The following is a 21,402-nucleotide window of genomic DNA, read 5'->3' on the forward strand; positions in this document are numbered from 1 at the left end:
TGAATACTTTACCCAAGGCAGTTGTCCTTCTGCGTTCGGTTTGCGCGCCCTGATTGGCCTCTCAGCGCCCAATCGCGTTGCGCCTAGCTTTCAGTTCCACAGCCCAAGTCCTCGCCCATTTCCTCGTATAACGCGCTATTCATATCAATCGGCATCACATCAATATAAATAACGTAGTGTTTTCATCTCTTCATATCAATCAGCATCACATCAATATAAATAACGTAGTGTTTTCATCTCAGATATTAACGTAACACGCTATTCATATCAATCGGCATCACATCAATAATAACGTAGTGTTTTCATCTCTATATTAACGTAACGCGCTATTCATATCAATCGGCATCACATCAATATAAATAACGTAGTGTTTTCATCTCAGATATTAACGTAACGCGCTATTCATATCAATCGGCATCACATCAATAATAACGTAGTGTTTTCATCTCTATATTAAAGGGGAACTATTTTACTATTTCTTTCACTATTTGGGCACTTTTACACAATTCCTGTGAGTTTATGGAACACCTCTGTAATTTTTAATTTTTTTTAATTAATTGTTTTGTATTTCTAATCAAGTCCTCAAAAACAGCATTTTTCTACCTCAAGATCTTAAGCCGTTTTTGAGCCTGGGCACCAACCACAATGGTAAACCACTGCCTCGCCTGAACATTATCATGCAGCGGTGTCTCTCTGACATCACAAATCAGCACATTTTCAGATGACTCAGTTCAGTGAGGGTGAATATTGTGAGAGGAGAATTGGAAGAATGCGCCAATATGAGAATTAGAGACATAGATCATATTATTATTAATATAAGTCCACATAGCTAGGAAACAATGCTAAACACTGAAAAAGGCCATTTATAAGATAGTTCCCCTTTAACGTAACGCGCTATTCATATCAATCGGCATCACATCAATATAAATAACGTAGTGTTATTGATTGATATATTGATGTGATGCCGATTGATATGAATAGCGTGTTACGTTAATATAATATTGATGTGATGTCGATGATATGAATAGCGCGTTATACGAGGAAATGGGCGAGGACTGTGGAACTGAAAGCTAGGCGCAACGCGATTGGGCGCTGAGAGGCCAATCAGGGCGCGCAAACCGAACGCGGAAGGACAACTGCCTTGGGTAAAGTATTCACGCGTCCTGGACCTGGGGCGCTGTTATTTCCTCCGTGGAGTTTGGGGGTGGGGGTGTGGGGTTCGCCGGTTTCCTCGTGGTGGCGAGGTCGCCGGGACCGGGGGAGATGGGGCAGCCCGCGGGCCGGGGGGCATTCCCCTCTCCGTGCATGGCAGTGTGAGTGGCGCGCGGGCTGTTTGTGTGTGGCACGCTTTATCACTGATGTTTCGGGGGGGTTCACATGCCTTCGAGCAACATTGTACTTTGTACTACTTTTATTGTCTTTTATACCTATTCTTATCTCTGCAATTTATGCATTGTTTTATGCATTTTATACTGATTGCTATGGGGCCCTCTGGACTGCGGTTCATGTATGAAAAGTGCTATATGGATAGAGTTATTCATATTTATTACTATTATAAAAAATGTATGCATTGAAATGTCTAAGTCTTGACGACATTGAAAATGAAGGTGAGGGCTGGGCGATATAACGATAAATATCGCGATATATTTTAATAATCGATATAAAAAGAAAAAGAAAAAAAATATATCGATTTTTTTTTGGACCTGCAACAGGACAGTTTTAAAACCAGAGACAGTGGACAGACTTGTCTTTCTTGCCTGCAACTTAAAGTAATGGCTTTGCTTGTCCAAATGACAATACTGACCAAATTGAGATCTATTTTTCTCTTGTCCATTTATTTTGTTTGCTTTCTAATTTAAAATACAGTTTGAAACCGTCTGTACACAGTAGGCTATGTGTGCTAGCAGAGCTAGTCTCCAGTCACGAGTCACGGTGCACATGTGCTGTGGTTTGTCCACCAAAAAAGCGCCAAAAGATAGAAAAGAAACTAGCAGAGCCAGAACTGTTCAACTCCCCTGGAGCCACAGCCAGCAGAGAAGCCGGTTTACTTTAGCTTTTAAACCAGCTGCAGCCTGAGAACTGGAGTGTGAGGGGATGTAACACTAAAGATGGCGGCAACGACAAAGAATTGCTGCTGCAAAAAAAAAAAAAATGTACTTATAACAATTTCGATAATTATCAATATCGAGTGATATAACATTATCATATCGTTATCGCGATATGATTTTTGCCATATCGCCCAGCCTCAATTGTCCATTTGAGAATAAATAAGGGTTTGAATTTAATTGAAATAAATAATTTGTTCTTAACGCCTTACCAGTTGAAACAGAATTAATAAAAACGAAATGCACAGTTTGTCCAAGTTGCAACTTTAACCTGTAAAGCCCTAGCCCTATTTTCTGAAAATCCGCCTAAAAATACATACCTAAGTAAATGGAAGATTGCTCCAGTTCTACAAGGTTAATTTGCATGTTCTTGGTATCTAGGGACATCTATGGATCTCATGGAATGTATTCCCAGTGTCAGAAATATTGTGTCCGTTACTAGGTTTGAGTAAATTGTGATGAAACAAAAGAGAATATAAATTATGAATTTCTTTTTGCATCTTTGACAGTGAATAACACCATGCTAAAAATGACCAGACATGAAAGACTGCCACTGAGCTCATTCAGTACCACAGAGATCATGTGTACAAAAAATCTAAGCAAATGAATAAAGGAAAGATGATTAAACAGAAGGTTTTGTAGATACAGAACTGAATTCTGCCATCCGGACACATGCAATTTGAAATATTATTATAGAACACCAGGCCTATAAATGACCTTATTATAGCCAACTCGCACATCTATGGATCGGGCCAAATCTTCTCTTTCAAATGGCAGAGTTCAATTTGAATATATTATCTCCAGGCGTGCACTGAAGAACCGTGAATGAAATCTACTGTATGTACAGTTCCATTCTAATAATGGATATGGCTCCGCCATTTTGAATCAGTTTGCAACGCGGATTGTTGCTACATATTCACAGAAGGTAGACACTAACTGCGCTCCAATCTATGCCAATAACATTCAGTTTTGTGGTAGAGAATCCAGATAAATAATAGAAACAAAAAAAATGCATACACAAGTAATTTGCTTGCAGGAAGCTAGAATCGGCTGGGTACTGTAGTTTTTCAAAATTCCAATGCTCATTGAGAGCTCTGGATGCCCTCTGCTCATATGACTACAACTGGCGATGTTTCGCTAATAAAAAATTGTGGATATTCGCTAAATTATTAACACATTCCATAAACTAAAATCTCACTAATAACACTTTAACCTATTGGTAAACAAACGTATTGCTGAAAATATACACTATGACTGCTGTTGTGACATGGGTATGGTCTTTACTCTTGGATACATTTGAAAAGAAAACGCAACTTAATGTCATACAGTCTGGAGAGATTGATTTATGACGTGATGTCATTTTGGGACCGGTGCCGGACCCGTCGGGCTTAACTCATTGACCGCCGGGAATTAAACGGAGCCAGTCATAGCACTGCCACGCTTTAAAAGATAGGAGTGCGTCACCTTGTTTGTAGAGCTATAACTATATTCTATATTATAGCTATGGATGCAATACTATGGCCCATTTGACATCACCTATCTATTGTTCAATATGTGAAAAGGAATAAATTTTTCCATCCATACGCCGTGTTATACCGTGGTGAATATAAGTATAAGGTTTTAGAGCGGTCTGGGGTAATTCCCGAAATGCTGAGTTATAGCCTTATACGTAAATTCTACTATAGATGAAACGGAGGGCTAGGGCCTCCACGGTTTGCGTTTAATAGAGCTGGCGGACACTATGGCGTTTTAACTCCTATTAGAGAGTCACAGAGGCGTGCTGCAGGTATTGTCTTTTATTGGGAACAGAAAGGTGTGTGTGGTTGGGATATTTCCATGTGTGTGGTTGTGTTGGTCATTTACGCACACGTTCCTCAAAGGGACGGGCATTACTGCTACAGCAGCCGCACCATCAGGCAGCAACACAGAGAATAGCTCGTGCACGTTAAAGGGGAGGGACTCTTAAAGGGCAGGTACAGAACGAAGTAGTCGTCAGGCAGTAACACGGAGACCGGCTTGCTCACTTAAAGGGAGAGAACTCTTAATGGTCAGTAACGTTATCAGAAGACTAGAGTGCAACACTTGATCGGGGCACATGGTACTGAACGATTACAGGCATAAATCAATTACCCTTTCCTGTCAACAACAACATATGAAAGGGCTATTACAACGAAATAGTCTTATTAGCAGGCTTTCCTACACAGCCGCACCCAAAAGTCTACTTAGACCTTTTGAACTAAACAGGAAAGTCTCAGTGGTCCTCTGTATCCGGGAGACTCGGGAGCTGCACCGGCCGGAACACAGGGCGCAGGTATATTCTGTCCTTCACCTGGACAGCTGCGGTGCGAGTGCGCAATATACCTGCGCCCTGTGTTCCGGCCGGTGCAGCTCCCGAGTCTCCCGGATACAGAGGACCACTGAGACTTTCCTGTTTAGTTCAAAAGGTCTAAGTAGACCTTCCCTGGCTGCCAGAGTGCCCGAGGAAGCCGCGGGTCAACGATGAGGGCCACCTGGCCGAGCGACTTTCTTGCCGTCCTTCCTCCACTTCTGCCTCTCCGGAGCCCTATCTTGGTGTGAAATGGCCCAAAACAGTCTACTCTGGTGGAATAGAATGGGGGCTTGTAGAGACGCGGGCGACAGGGCGGAAGGGCGGCCATTTTAGGCATGTCAGGCTTTGCTCGCCTGGCGTGACGTTCTCGGCAGGTGTGCTGATGCTTGCGGATTGCTCCTCTTCCATGTAGGACCCAGAGTCGGGATCGAAGATCAACGAGTACCCTCTCAGGCCCGGGGTGGAGAAGAGTTTGATCATAATCTTGGATGATCAGCTTTGTCAGGGGGTGATGTGGATCCAAGACGATTGGGTGAATGTCATCCATCTCCAAGTTCTCGGCCCCGTGCGGCCTACCGCCTACTCTGAGGAGACAGGTAGCCTTGTCGTACTCTGGAGATAGAGTGGCGAAACGACTGTCTGGGGGAAGAGGTCGGTCAGACTTGAGGGCCTTGATCTCCTCTGGGAATGAGTCCAGCTGGGTTTGTTTAAGGAGGACCTTCTCAGCGTTGAGGAAGTCGGCCGCTTCATAAGGCTGATCAGTGGTCTGGGCATCAGCCGCACCGTGAAGGGACCTGACTGTTGCTTGGACGAGATCTTTCCATGAAGAGAGGTCTTCAAAGGCAGGGAGCGGAGGACTGGGAGAGGTCCTAGATTGAGTACTAGGTTGAGTACTAGGTTGAGTACTAGGCTGAGTACTAGGCTGAGTACTAGGTTGAGTACTAGGCTGAGTACTGGGTTGAGTACTGGGTTGAGTACTAGGTTGAGTACTGGGCTGGGTGCTAGGCTGAGTACTAGGTTGAGTACTAGGTTGAGTACTAGGTTGAGTACTAGGTTGAGTACTGGGCTGGGTGCTAGGCTGAGTACTAGGTTGAGTACTAGGTTGAGTACTAGGTTGAGTACTAGGTTGAGTACTAGGTTGAGTACTGGGCTGAGTACTAGGCTGGGTGCTAGGTTGAGTACTAGGCTGAGTACTAGGTTGAGTACTAGGTTGAGTACTAGGCTGAGTACTGGGCTGAGTACTAGGTTGAGTACTAGGCTGAGTACTAGGCTGGGTGCTAGGCTGAGTAGTAGGTTGAGTACTAGGCTGGGTGCTAGGTTGAGTACTAGGCTGAGTACTAGGTTGAGTACTAGGCTGAGTACTAGGCTGAGTACTAGGTTGAGTACTGGGCTGAGTACTAGGCTGGGTGCTAGGCTGAGTACTAGGTTGAGTACTAGGCTGGGTGCTAGGTTGAGTACTAGGTTGAGTACTAGGCTGAGTACTAGGTTGAGTACTAGGTTGAGTACTAGGTTGGGTACTGAGTTGAGTACTAGGTTGGGTACTGAGTTGAGTACTGAGTTGAGTACTGGGTTGAGTACTAGGTTGGGTACTGAGTTGAGTACTAGGTTGGGTACTGAGTTGAGTACTAGGTTGGGTACTGAGTTGAGTACTGAGTTGAGTACTGGGTTGAGTACTAGGTTGGGTACTGAGTTGAGTACTAGGTTGGGTACTGAGTTGAGTACTAGGTTGGGTACTGAGTTGAGTACTGAGTTGAGTACTGGGTTGAGTACTAGGTTGGGTACTGAGTTGAGTACTAGGTTGGGTACTGAGTTGAGTACTAGGTTGGGTACTGAGTTGAGTACTAGGTTGGGTACTGGGTTGAGTACTAGGTTGGGTACTGAGTTGAGTACTAGGTTGGGTACTGAGTTGAGTACTAGGTTGGGTACTGAGTTGAGTACTAGGGATGGTCGCACCATAGGTAGGACTCTGGGTACTGCGAGTAGCTACAGGGGGCCCTGTGTGAGATTGTAGGTTGCTCAAGTGAACCAGGCATGTTGGGAGCTGGGTTGGCGACACAGGGGGAGCGGCAGGGCGAGGCGTCGCCTGTGCTGGGTGGTGTATCACTGGAGTGATGGCGGCTGGATTAGCCGGCAGGGGATGCATGTGCTGTGGTACGGTAGGAAGGGCTAGAGGCACAGGTGCCACTACGTGGTGCTGTTGTCCAGGTGGTGGATAGGTCGGCTCAGATGTTGCTGCACGTACAAGAGCCCTCGTCTTTGACTCTTGAAGTGAGGTGACCAGTTTGGCTACTTGAAGTTCCTTCTCCTTCTTCTTAAGCCGCCTCTGCCTGTCCAGGCGTTTAACGATAGCTTCCCGTGCGTCTTGTGCTTCCTGCTCTATGCGTTGTAAACGTTTACACTCCAGGTTGGCGTCGTAGTCTTCTTGTACCTGGCGCTGTAGCTCCTCAAGCTCCATGGAGTGGATGTACTCCTGGAGGATTGCTTCCTGGGCTGGTGAGAGAGCGTGTTGTCGGTGTACACTCCCAGATGAACGATGGGAGCCAACACCTGACCTTATGGTGGGTCTAGGAATTGACAGACGTGAGGACCTACTACCTTCATACGGGGCCCTTGTGGTACTCGCCGGGTATGAACGATGGGAGCCGACATCTGACCTTATGGTGGGTCTAGGAATTGACTGATCTGAGTACTGACTGATCCGAGTACTGACTGATCCGAGTACTGACTGATCCGAGTACTGGCTGATCCGAGTACTGACTGATCCGAGTACTGACTGATCCGAGTACTGACTGATCCGAGTACTGAGTTCAGGTTCATGACCCACCCTGAGGTCACGTAGGTGGCTTGGTAGGTGGCGCTCTCTCTGCGGGTGAGCGGTGGTCTCTGTGGTGTCCTGGTCTGCCATAGCGTCTTGGAGGAGCTCTATCCGGCTTCGAAGGACCATGAAACGGAGGGCTAGGGCCTCCACGGTTTGCGTTTAATAGAGCTGGCGGACACTATGGCGTTTTAACTCCTATTAGAGAGTCACAGAGGCGTGCTGCAGGTATTGTCTTTTATTGGGAACAGAAAGGTGTGTGTGGTTGGGATATTTCCATGTGTGTGGTTGTGTTGGTCATTTACGCACACGTTCCTCAAAGGGACGGGCATTACTGCTACAGCAGCCGCACCATCAGGCAGCAACACAGAGAATAGCTCGTGCACGTTAAAGGGGAGGGACTCTTAAAGGGCAGGTACAGAACGAAGTAGTCGTCAGGCAGTAACACGGAGACCGGCTTGCTCACTTAAAGGGAGAGAACTCTTAATGGTCAGTAACGTTATCAGAAGACTAGAGTGCAACACTTGATCGGGGCACATGGTACTGAACGATTACACAGGCATAAATCAATTACCCTTTCCTGTCAACAACAACATATGAAAGGGCTATTACAACGAAATAGTCTTATTAGCAGGCTTTCCTACAATAGATGTTGCCGTTTCTTGCCTGTACACGCTACTATTCCCAAATCACATCTATGTCATAGGTATTATGTTTCATCATGAATGCATGAAAGGGGGGGGGGTCGTTTCTGATTATTTGATCGTCAGTAACGGCATTCGTATTGAACACTAAAAATGCTTATCAGCCCGATCGGTATAAAAGCATTGCAGGATCAAGCTAAAGTTTACGTCAGATAGTCCTTACCTGTGATCGGGAGTATTCCAAAAATAATATTCCAATTGTTTGATCGCCATCTGGTACATCCGATGTCCATTTGGTCCACGACATAACCCACCACATCATATGGATCGGGGATATTTGACGCGCTTCAATGGAACCGGGAGAACCGCTCCACTCGGCCGACAAGGAAAAGTGAGAACGGAGGCATTTGGCCGTTACACAGGCCAAGATACAAGGTTACAAAGGGTGCTCGATACCACAGTCTAGCTGGATGCGGCCGGTATTGCACTTTGGCGATCTGAGACTCATTCCCTATGGTAACACCCTGGATGAATAATGAATACAAATAGAGAAAAAAAGGAAAAGCGATCAAATAACAAGTAAACTTGTTGTTGGCGGGGAATGAATTAAGAGGTTAACACATTCCCGGCCAATCACGTATATGTTATTGGGAGCCAGCGCTTGACGGCCAATCGCGTATATATATACGTTTTTGACTAGTTATTTTTTTTCCGATTTTAATATCCTATTCAATGTCATGGAGCTGTATTTTGCCTGGAAAAGGCATATTGGGACTCCGAAGGTGCAGTATGCGCCAAATCCTGTTAGTGGCGCTGTCTCGAGAATGCAGTAACCCCTGTTGCAGACCGGGTGCCACACTGAAAACGCTCTGGGCAAACTTTTCTACTAACGTGAACCTATGGCTTCACTGGATCGCATTGAATAGCCCTCGGGACCCCCGACTCACCACGATGTGGTGGGCTATATCATGGGGCAAATGGACATATGATCTACCAGATGGCAATCAAATAATTGGAATATTCTTTTTGGAATCCGACCGGCCACAGGTAAGGAGAATTTAACATCAATTTCAGCTTGATCGTGCAAGGATTTCATAGCCATCCCCCTGATCAGCCTATGTTGTGGTAATAACGAATGCCGTTATTGGCAATAAATTTATCAGAAAAGACCCCCCCACCCCCCCCCTTTCATGCATTCATGATGGAACATAATACCGATCATATGCATTTGGATTTTTAACTCTAGCGTGTGTATGGACGAAACGGCAATGGATTTAACGTTATTAGCATTGCGCCTTATAAATAGCCTCACAGGAACTAGCCCCGATCATTCCGAAATAAGACTCATATTCACCACAGTATAAAACGGGAACGTATTGATGGAATTTTTTTTCTTTTTTGCATCTTGAACGGAAGGTTCATACTGTCAAATGACCATGATATTGTATCCATAGCTATAATATAAAATATAGATTTAGCTCTACAAACAACGTGATGCACAGTGAAAGTTTGTAATGGAAAGCTGGCATTCCAGCCACATTCCAGCCACATTCCAATGGCCGGGAGCTTGTATGCTTTCTACAACGGAGTTCGGCGATTCATTTCTGGTCATGTGACATGTACGCCCAATCATGGGACCGCAAGTGTCTACACTGGTTAAGCTTAGGCGCTCTTTCGAAGTTGGTTAAGGTTAGAGTTTGTCTTAGAGCATGGCGATAGATTCTTTCGACGGTTAAGCTTAGGCACTCTTTCGAAGTTGGTTAAGGTTAGAGTTTGTCTTAGAGCATGGCGATAGAACGCCAGGTGCTTTGCAGGCTGTTCGACGCGGAAATGGGCAAGTGGCCAATCAGATTCGCAAATCGCCGAACTCCGTTGTAGAAAGCATGGACGCGGCCGGGAATGTGTTAAAAGCTGAACTGTATATGCTGTGGAAAATATTTCCGTCTTTTAATTCCCTCGACACCGTGTCTTGTTTTAGTTCCCTCTACACCCTGTGTCTTAGTTCCCTCTACATCCTGTGTTTTAGTTCCCTCTACAACCTGTGTTTTAGTTCCCTCTACACCCTGTGTTTTAGTTCCCTCTACACCCTGTGTTTTAGTTCCCTCTACACCATGTGTCTTGTTTTAGTTCCCTAGTCTACACCCTGTGTCTTGCCTTCTGGTACAGGAGTCAGGTCTGTGATGCGGAGGTGGGGGCTGGGCACAGGCGCTGGACACGCATCCTCACCCAGGGCGGGCACCTTGGGCAGGGTGAACACTATCTCATATCTGTGTTGGGTCTTCAAGAAGCCGACCTGAGAGAGAAAGAGAATAATGAGAGAGAGAGAGAGAGAGAGAGAGAGAGAGAGAGAGAGAGAGAGAGAGAGAGAAGCTTGTCAAATTCTCAATGCAATGTCACAGAAAAGATGAGACATTTCCCAACAGTGGCATATTTGCATCCCTCTGATGTAACTGAAGGGACACTTCCTCCGTCCTAACTGAAGAGACACTTCCTCCATCCTAATTGAAGAGACACTTCCTCCATCCTAATTGAAGAGACACTTCCTCCATCCTAACTGAAGACACTTCCTCCATCCTAACTGAAGACACTTCCTCCATCCTAAATGAAGAGACACTTCCTCCATCCTAACTGAAGACACTTCCTCCATCCTAACTGAAGAGACACTTCCTCCATCCTAACTGAAGGGACACTTCCTCCATCCTAACTGAAGAGACACTTCCTCCATCCTAACTGAAGACACTTCCTCCATCCTAACTGAAGAGACACGTCATCCATCCTAACTGAAGACACTTCCTCCATCCTAACTGAAGGGACACTTCCTCCATCCTAACTAAAGACACTTCCTCCATCCTAACTGAAGACACATCCTCCATCCTAACTGAAGGGACACTTCCTCCATCCTAACTGAAGAGACACATCCTCCATCCTAACTGAAGAGACACATCCTCCATCCTAACTGAAGGGACACTTCCTCCATCCTAACTGAAGAGACACATCCTCCATCCTAACTGAAGGGACACTTCCTCCATCCTAACTGAAGAGACACATCCTCCATCCTAACTGAAGAGACACTTCCTCCATCCTAACTGAAGGGACACTTCCTCCATCCTAACTGAAGAGACACTTCCTCCATCCTAACAGAAGGGACACTTCCTCCATCCTAACTGAAGGGACACTTCCTCCATCCTAACTGAGACACTTCCTCCATCCTAACTGAAGGGACACTTCCTCCATCCTAACTGAAGCGACACTTCCTCCATCCTAACTGAAGACACTTCCTCCATCCTAACTGAAGACACTTCCTCCATCCTAACTGAAGACACTTCCTCCATCCTAACTGAAGGGACACTTCCTCCATCCTAACTGAAGGGACACGTCCTCCATCCTAACTGAAGGGACACTTCCTCCATCCTAACTGAAGAGACACTTCCTCCATCCTAACTGAAGACACTTCCTCCATCCTAACTGAAGATACACTTCCTCCATCATAACTGAAGAGACACTTCCTCCATCCTAACTGAAGAGACACTTCCTCCATCCTAACTGAAGACACACTTCCTCCATCCTAACTGAAGACACTTCCTTCATCCTAACTGAAGGGACACTTCCTCCATCCTAACTGAAGACACTTCCTCCATCCTAACTGAAGGGACACTTCCTCCATCCTAACTGAAGAGACACTTCCTCCATCCTAACTGAAGACACTTCCTCCATCCTAACTGAAGAGACACTTCCTCCATCCTAACTGAAGACACTTCCTCCATCCTAACTGAAGAGACACTTCCTCCATCCTAACTGAAGAGACACTTCCTCCATCCTAACTGAAGAGACACTTCCTCCATCCTAACTGAAGACACTTCCTCCATCCTAACTGAAGAGACACTTCCTCCATCCTAACTGAAGGGACACTTCCTCCATCCTAACTGAAGAGACACTTCCTCCATCCTAACTGAAGACACTTCCTCCATCCTAACTGAAGAGACACGTCATCCATCCTAACTGAAGACACTTCCTCCATCCTAACTGAAGGGACACTTCCTCCATCCTAACTGAAGACACTTCCTCCATCCTAACTGAAGACACATCCTCCATCCTAACTGAAGGGACACTTCCTCCATCCTAACTGAAGAGACACATCCTCCATCCTAACTGAAGAGACACTTCCTCCATCCTAACTGAAGAGACACATCCTCCATCCTAACTGAAGGGACACTTCCTCCATCCTAACTGAAGAGACACATCCTCCATCCTAACTGAAGGGACACTTCCTCCATCCTAACTGAAGAGACACATCCTCCATCCTAACTGAAGAGACACTTCCTCCATCCTAACTGAAGGGACACTTCCTCCATCCTAACTGAAGAGACACTTCCTCCATCCTAACTGAAGAGACACATCCTCCATCCTAACTGAAGGGACACATCCTCCATCCTAACTGAAGACACTTCCTCCATCCTAACTGAAGAGACACTTCCTCCATCCTAACTGAAGAGACACATCCTCCATCCTAACTGAAGAGACACTTCCTCCATCCTAACTGAAGGGACACTTCCTCCATCCTAACTGAAGGGACACTTCCTCCATCCTAACTGAAGAGACACTTCCTCCATCCTAACTGAAGAGACACTTCCTCCATCCTAACTGAAGGGACACTTCCTCCATCCTAACTGAAGGGACACTTCCTCCATCCTAACTGAGACACTTCCTCCATCCTAACTGAAGGGACACTTCCTCCATCCTAACTGAAGCGACACTTCCTCCATCCTAACTGAAGACACTTCCTCCATCCTAACTGAAGACACTTCCTCCATCCTAACTGAAGACACTTCCTCCATCCTAACTGAAGGGACACTTCCTCCATCCTAACTGAAGGGACACGTCCTCCATCCTAACTGAAGGGACACTTCCTCCATCCTAACTGAAGAGACACTTCCTCCATCCTAACTGAAGAGACACTTCCTCCATCATAACTGAAGAGACACTTCCTCCATCCTAACTGAAGAGACACTTCCTCCATCCTAACTGAAGACACTTCCTCCATCCTAACTGAAGGGACACTTCCTCCATCCTAACTGAAGACACTTCCTCCATCCTAACTGAAGACACTTCCTCCATCCTAACTGAAGAGACACTTCCTCCATCCTAACTGAAGAGACACTTCCTCCATCCTAACTGAAGAGACACTTCCTCCATCCTAACTGAAGAGACACTTCCTCCATCCTAACTGAAGACACTTCCTCCATCCTAACTGAAGAGACACTTCCTCCATCCTAACTGAAGACACTTCCTCCATCCTAACTGAAGAGACACTTCCTCCATCCTAACTGAAGACACTTCCTCCATCCTAACTGAAGAGACACTTCCTCCATCCTAACTGAAGACACTTCCTCCATCCTAACTGAAGAGACACTTCCTCCATCCTAACTGAAGAGACACATCCTCCATCCTAACTGAAGAGACACTTCCTCCATCCTAACTGAAGGGACACTTCCTCCATCCTAACTGAAGGGACACTTCCTCCATCCTAACTGAAGAGACACTGCCTCCATCCTAACTGAAGGGACACTTCCTCCATCCTAACTGAAGAGACACATCCTCCATCTTAACTGAAGAGACACTTCCTCCATCCTAACTGAAGAGACACATCCTCCATCCTAACTGAAGGGACACTTCCTCCATCCTAACTGAAGACACTTCCTCCATCCTAACTGAAGGGACACTTCCTCCATCCTAACTGAAGGGACACTTCCTCCATCCTAACTGAAGAGACACTTCCTCCATCCTAACTGAAGGGACACTTCCTCCATCCTAACTGAAGGGACACTTCCTCCATCCTAACTGAAGAGACACTTCCTCCATCCTAACTGAAGACACTTCCTCCATCCTAACTGAAGAGACACTTCCTCCATCCTAACTGAAGACACTTCCTCCATCCTAACTTAAGAGACACATCCTCCATCCTAACTGAAGACACTTCCTCCATCCTAACTGAAGAGACACTTCCTCCATCCTAACTGAAGGGACACTTCCTCCATCCTAACTGAAGAGACACTTCCTCCATCCTAACTGAAGAGACACATCCTCCATCCTAACTGAAGGGACACTTCCTCCATCCTAACTGAATAGACACATCCTCCATCCTAACTGAAGGGACACTTCCTCCATCCTAACTGAAGAGACACATCCTCCATCCTAACTGAAGAGACACTTCCTCCATCCTAACTGAAGGGACACGTCCTCCATCCTAACTAAAGAGACACTTCCTCCATCCTAACTGAAGAGACACATCCTCCATCCTAACTGAAGGGACACTTCCTCCATCCTAACTGAAGAGACACATCCTCCATCCTAACTGAAGACACTTCCTCCATCCTAACTGAAGAGACACTTCCTCCATCCTAACTGAAGAGACACATCCTCCATCCTAACTGAAGGGACACTTCCTCCATCCTAACTGAAGGGACACTTCCTCCATCCTAACTGAAGGGACACTTCCTCCATCCTAACTGAAGAGACACTTCCTCCATCCTAACTGAAGAGACACTTCCTCCATCCTAACTGAAGAGACACTTCCTCCATCCTAACTGAAGACACTTCCTCCATCCTAACTGAAGACACTTCCTCCATCCTAACTGAAGACACTTCCTCCATCCTAACTGAAGGGACACGTCCTCCATTTTAACTGAAGGGACACGTCCTCCATCCTAACTGAAGGGACACTTCCTCCATCCTAACTGAAGAGACACTTCCTCCATCCTAACTGAAGACACTTCCTCCATCCTAACTGAAGAGACACTTCCTCCATCATAACTGAAGAGACACTTCCTCCATCCTAACTGAAGAGACACTTCCTCCATCCTAACTGAAGAGACACTTCCTCCATCCTAACTGAAGACACTTCCTCCATCCTAACTGAAGGGACACTTCCTCCATCCTAACTGAAGACACTTCCTTCATCCTAACTGAAGGGACACTTCCTCCATCCTAACTGAAGGGACACTTCCTCCATCCTAACTGAAGACACTTCCTCCATCCTAACTGAAGGGACACTTCCTCCATCCTAACTGAATAGACACTTCCTCCATCCTAACTGAAGACACTTCCTCCATCCTAACTGAAGAGACACTTCCTCCATCCTAACTGAAGACACTTCCTCCATCCTAACTGAAGAGACACTTCCTCCATCCTAACTGAAGACACTTCCTCCATCCTAACTGAAGAGACACTTCCTCCATCCTAACTGAAGACACTTCCTCCATCCTAACTGAAGGGACACTTCCTCCATCATAACTGAAGAGACACATCCTCCATCCTAACTGAAGAGACACTTCCTCCATCCTAACTGAAGGGACACTTCCTCCATCCTAACTGAAGGGACACTTCCTCCATCCTAACTGAAGAGACACTTCCTCCATCCTAACTGAAGGGACACTTCCTCCATCCTAACTGAAGGGACACTTCCTCCATCATAACTGAAGAGACACATCCTCCATCCTAACTGAAGATACACTTCCTCCATCCTAACTGAAGGGACACTTCCTCCATCCTAACTGAAGGGACACTTCCTCCATCCTAACTGAAGAGACACTTCCTCCATCCTAACTGAAGGGACACTTCCTCCATCCTAACTGAAGAGACACATCCTCCATCCTAACTGAAGAGACACTTCCTCCATCCTAACTGAAGAGACACATCCTCCATCCTAACTGAAGGGACACTTCCTCCATCCTAACTGAAGAGACACTTCCTCCATCCTAACTGAAGACACTTCCTCCATCCTAACTGAAGGGACACTTCCTCCATCCTAACTGAAGAGACACTTCCTCCATCCTAACTGAAGGGACTCTTCCTCCATCCTAACTGAAGGGACACTTCCTCCATCCTAACTGAAGACACTTCCTCCATCCTAACTGAAGAGACACATCCTCCATCCTAACTGAAGACACTTCCTCCATCCTAACTGAAGAGACACTTCCTCCATCCTAACTGAAGACACTTCCTCCATCCTAACTGAAGAGACACATCCTCCATCCTAACTGAAGAGACACTTCCTCCATCCTAACTGAAGGGACACTTCCTCCATCCTAACTGAAGGGACACTTCCTCCATCCTAACTGAAGAGACACATCCTCCATCCTAACTGAAGGGACACTTCCTCCATCCTAACTGAAGAGACACATCCTCCATCCTAACTGAAGGGACACTTCCGCCATCCTAACTGAAGAGACACATCCTCCATCCTAACTGAAGAGACACTTCCTCCATCCTAACTGAAGAGACACATCCTCCATCCTAACTGAAGAGACACTTCCTCCATCCTAACTGAAGACACTTCCTCCATCCTAACTGAAGAGACACATCCTCCATCCTAACTGAAGAGACACATCCTCCATCCTAACTGAAGGGACACTTCCTCCATCCTAACTGAAGGGACACTTCCTCCATCCTAACTGAAGAGACACTTCCTCCATCCTAACTGAAGAGACACTTCCTCCATCCTAACTGAAGGGACACTTCCTTCATCCTAACTGAAGAGACACTTCCTCCATCCTAACTGAAGAGACACTTCCTCCATCCTAACTGAAGAGACACTTCCTCCATCCTAACTGAAGGGACACTTCCTCCATCCTAACTGAAGGGACACTTCCTCCATCCTAACTGAAGGGACACTTTCTCCATCCTAACTGAAGAGACACTTCCTCCATCCTAACTGAAGAGACACTTCCTCCATCCTAACTGAAGGGACACTTCCTCCATCCTAACTGAAGAGACACTTCCTCCATCCTAACTGAAGAGACACTTCCTCCATCATAACTGAAGAGACACTTCCTCCATCCTAACTGAAGAGACACTTCCTCCATCCTAACTGAAGACACTTCCTCCATCCTAACTGAAGAGACACTTCCTCCATCCTAACTGAAGGGACACTTCCTCCATCCTAACTGAAGAGACACGTCCTCCATCCTAACTGAGGGGACACTTCCTCCATCCTAACTGAAGGGACACTTCCTCCATCCTAACTGAAGGGACACTTCCTCCATCCTAACTGAAGAGACACTTCCTCCATCCTAACTGAAGACACTTCCTCCATCCTAACTGAAGACACTTCCTCCATCCTAACTGAAGAGACACTTCCTCCATCCTAACTGAAGAGACACTTCCTCCATCCTAACTGAAGAGACACTTCCTCCATCCTAACTGAAGAGACACTTCCTCCATCCTAACTGAAGAGACACGTCATCCATCCTAACTGAAGAGACACTTCCTCCATCCTAACTGAAGAGACACATCCTCCATCCTAACTGAAGAGACACATCCTCCATCCTAACTGAAGAGACACATCCTCCATCCTAATTGAAGAGACACTTCCTCCATCCTAACTGAAGAGACACTTCCTCCATCCTAACTGAAGGGACTCTTCCTCCATCCTAACTGAAGGGACACTTCCTCCATCCTAACTGAAGAGACACTTCCTCCATCCTAACTGAAGACACTTCCTCCATCCTAACTGAAGAGACACTTCCTCCATCATAACTGAAGAGACACTTCCTCCATCCTAACTGAAGAGACACTTCCTCCATCCTAACTGAAGAGACACTTCCTCCATCCTAACTGAAGACACTTCCTCCATCCTAACTGAAGGGACACTTCCTCCATCCTAACTGAAGACACTTCCTTCATCCTAACTGAAGGGACACTTCCTCCATCCTAACTGAAGGGACACTTCCTCCATCCTAACTGAAGACACTTCCTCCATCCTAACTGAAGGGACACTTCCTCCATCCTAACTGAAGAGACACTTCCTCCATCCTAACTGAAGACACTTCCTCCATCCTAACTGAAGAGACACTTCCTCCATCCTAACTGAAGACACTTCCTCCATCCTAACTGAAGAGACACTTCCTCCATCCTAACTGAAGACACTTCCTCCATCCTAACTGAAGAGACACTTCCTCCATCCTAACTGAAGACACTTCCTCCATCCTAACTGAAGGGACACTTCCTCCATCATAACTGAAGAGACACATCCTCCATCCTAACTGAAGAGACACTTCCTCCATCCTAACTGAAGGGACACTTCCTCCATCCTAACTGAAGGGACACTTCCTCCATCCTAACTGAAGAGACACTTCCTCCATCCTAACTGAAGGGACACTTCCTCCATCCTAACTGAAGGGACACTTCCTCCATCATAACTGAAGAGACACATCCTCCATCCTAACTGAAGATACACTTCCTCCATCCTAACTGAAGGGACACTTCCTCCATCCTAACTGAAGGGACACTTCCTCCATCCTAACTGAAGAGACACTTCCTCCATCCTAACTGAAGGGACACTTCCTCCATCCTAACTGAAGAGACACATCCTCCATCCTAACTGAAGAGACACTTCCTCCATCCTAACTGAAGAGACACATCCTCCATCCTAACTGAAGGGACACTTCCTCCATCCTAACTGAAGAGACACTTCCTCCATCCTAACTGAAGACACTTCCTCCATCCTAACTGAAGGGACACTTCCTCCATCCTAACTGAAGAGACACTTCCTCCATCCTAACTGAAGGGACTCTTCCTCCATCCTAACTGAAGGGACACTTCCTCCATCCTAACTGAAGACACTTCCTCCATCCTAACTGAAGAGACACATCCTCCATCCTAACTGAAGACACTTCCTCCATCCTAACTGAAGAGACACTTCCTCCATCCTAACTGAAGACACTTCCTCCATCCTAACTGAAGAGACACATCCTCCATCCTAACTGAAGAGACACTTCCTCCATCCTAACTGAAGGGACACTTCCTCCATCCTAACTGAAGAGACACATCCTCCATCCTAACTGAAGGGACACTTCCTCCATCCTAACTGAAGAGACACATCCTCCATCCTAACTGAAGGGACACTTCCGCCATCCTAACTGAAGAGACACATCCTCCATCCTAACTGAAGAGACACTTCCTCCATCCTAACTGAAGAGACACATCCTCCATCCTAACTGAAGAGACACTTCCTCCATCCTAACTGAAGACACTTCCTCCATCCTAACTGAAGAGACACATCCTCCATCCTAACTGAAGAGACACATCCTCCATCCTAACTGAAGGGACACTTCCTCCATCCTAACTGAAGGGACACTTCCTCCATCCTAACTGAAGAGACACTTCCTCCATCCTAACTGAAGAGACACTTCCTCCATCCTAACTGAAGAGACACTTCCTCCATCCTAACTGAAGAGACACTTCCTCCATCCTAACTGAAGAGACACTTCCTCCATCCTAACTGAAGAGACACTTCCTCCATCCTAACTGAAGGGACACTTCCTCCATCCTAACTGAAGGGACACTTCCTCCATCCTAACTGAAGGGACACTTTCTCCATCCTAACTGAAGAGACACTTCCTCCATCCTAACTGAAGAGACACTTCCTCCATCCTAACTGAAGGGACACTTCCTCCATCCTAACTGAAGAGACACTTCCTCCATCCTAACTGAAGAGACACTTCCTCCATCATAACTGAAGAGACACTTCCTCCATCCTAACTGAAGAGACACTTCCTCCATCCTAACTGAAGACACTTCCTCCATCCTAACTGAAGAGACACTTCCTCCATCCTAACTGAAGGGACACTTCCTCCATCCTAACTGAAGAGACACGTCCTCCATCCTAACTGAGGGGACACTTCCTCCATCCTAACTGAAGGGACACTTCCTCCATCCTAACTGAAGGGACACTTCCTCCATCCTAACTGAAGAGACACTTCCTCCATCCTAACTGAAGACACTTCCTCCATCCTAACTGAAGACACTTCCTCCATCCTAACTGAAGAGACACTTCCTCCATCCTAACTGAAGAGACACTTCCTCCATCCTAACTGAAGAGACACTTCCTCCATCCTAACTGAAGAGACACTTCCTCCATCCTAACTGAAGAGACACGTCATCCATCCTAACTGAAGAGACACTTCCTCCATCCTAACTGAAGAGACACATCCTCCATCCTAACTGAAGAGACACATCCTCCATCCTAACTGAAGAGACACATCCTCCATCCTAATTGAAGAGACACTTCCTCCATCCTAACTGAAGAGACACTTCCTCCATCCTAACTGAAGGGACTCTTCCTCCATCCTAACTGAAGACACTTCCTCCATCCTAACTGAAGAGACACTTCCTCCATCCTAACTGAAGACACTTCCTCCATCCTAACTGAAGACACTTCCTCCATCCTAACTGAAGGGACAGGTCCTCCATCCTAACTGAAGAGACACTTCCTCCATCCTAACTGAAGACACATCCTCCATCCTAACTGAAGAGACACGTCCTCCATCCTAACTGAAGAGACACTTCCTCCATCCTAACTGAAGGGACACTTCCTCCATCCTAACTGAAGACACTTCCTCCATCCTAACTGAAGAGACACTTCCTCCATCCTAACTGAAGGGACACTTCCTCCATCCTAACTGAAGGGACACTTCCTCCATCCTAACTGAAGGGACACTTCCTCCATCCTAACTGAAGAGACACTTCCTCCATCCTAACTGAAGGGACACTTCCTCCATCCTAACTGAAGACACTTCCTCCATCCTAACTGAAGAGACACTTCCTCCATCCTAACTGAAGACACTTCCTCCATCCTAACTGAAGACACTTCCTCCATCCTAACTGAAGACACACTTCCTCCATCCTAACTGAAGGGACACTTCCTCCATCCTAACTGAAGACACTTCCTCCATCCTAACTGAAGACACTTCCTCCATCCTAACTGAAGAGACACTTCCTCCATCCTAACTGAAGGGACACTTCCTCCATCCTAACTGAAGGGACACTTCCTCCATCCTAACTGAAGAGACACTTCCTCCATCCTAACTGAAGACACTTCCTCCATCCTAACTGAAGAGACACTTCCTCCATCCTAACTGAAGACACTTCCTCCATCCTAACTGAAGGGACACTTCCTCCATCCTAACTGAAGGGACACTTCCTCCATCCTAACTGAAGACACTTCCTCCATCCTAACTGAAGACACTTCCTCCATCCTAACTGAAGACACTTCCTCCATCCTAACTGAAGACACTTCCTCCTTCCCAATATGTTCCCAGCCTTCCCAGAGACAGTCGCATTTCTCTCCTCTCCCCAGGCCCCTCAAGGCCGTTCCTACCGCCGCCTCTACTGCCTCCATGAAGCCTGACGCTGCTGTGCTCTGTGCTTTGTGCCGGTTGTTGGACTATACTCAAATCAACTCGAAATGGATCTAATCAGTGGATTGCATATTTTCGTCAAGGAAGCAGAATAAGGCTAACCCTCTCTGCCTCTGCGACATTTCAATCGGGCTACCAACTTGAAGTCGTGGACATTTGGATTATCTAAGCTTTTGGGATTGCAATAAGAAGATTTTGGATCTGTTTACCGCGCACAGGACCTACCAAAATGAACTGATTAAGACACTTGGACACTTGGACTAATGCATTCAGTCATTTGGACGGAGTTGTTAAAACTCACTCCACTCAAACC

General features: G+C 46.3%; 1 protein-coding gene across 1 annotated transcript in view; it reads right to left on the reverse strand.

Annotated features, from left to right (window-relative positions):
- The window catches only part of adisspb (adipose secreted signaling protein b), a 117,967-nt gene that overhangs the window by 24,563 nt on the left and 72,002 nt on the right, over nt 1–21,402 (reverse strand). The window contains exon 5 of the mRNA XM_084312689.1: nt 10,048–10,186. Within this exon, the coding sequence (XP_084168815.1) occupies nt 10,048–10,186 (139 nt within the window). The remainder of the gene's footprint in view (nt 1–10,047; nt 10,187–21,402) is intronic.

This window comes from Notolepis coatsorum (assembly GCF_963971535.1).
Source record: "Notolepis coatsorum genome assembly, chromosome: 4".
In the NCBI taxonomy this organism is placed as follows: Eukaryota; Metazoa; Chordata; class Actinopteri; order Aulopiformes; family Paralepididae; genus Notolepis; species Notolepis coatsorum.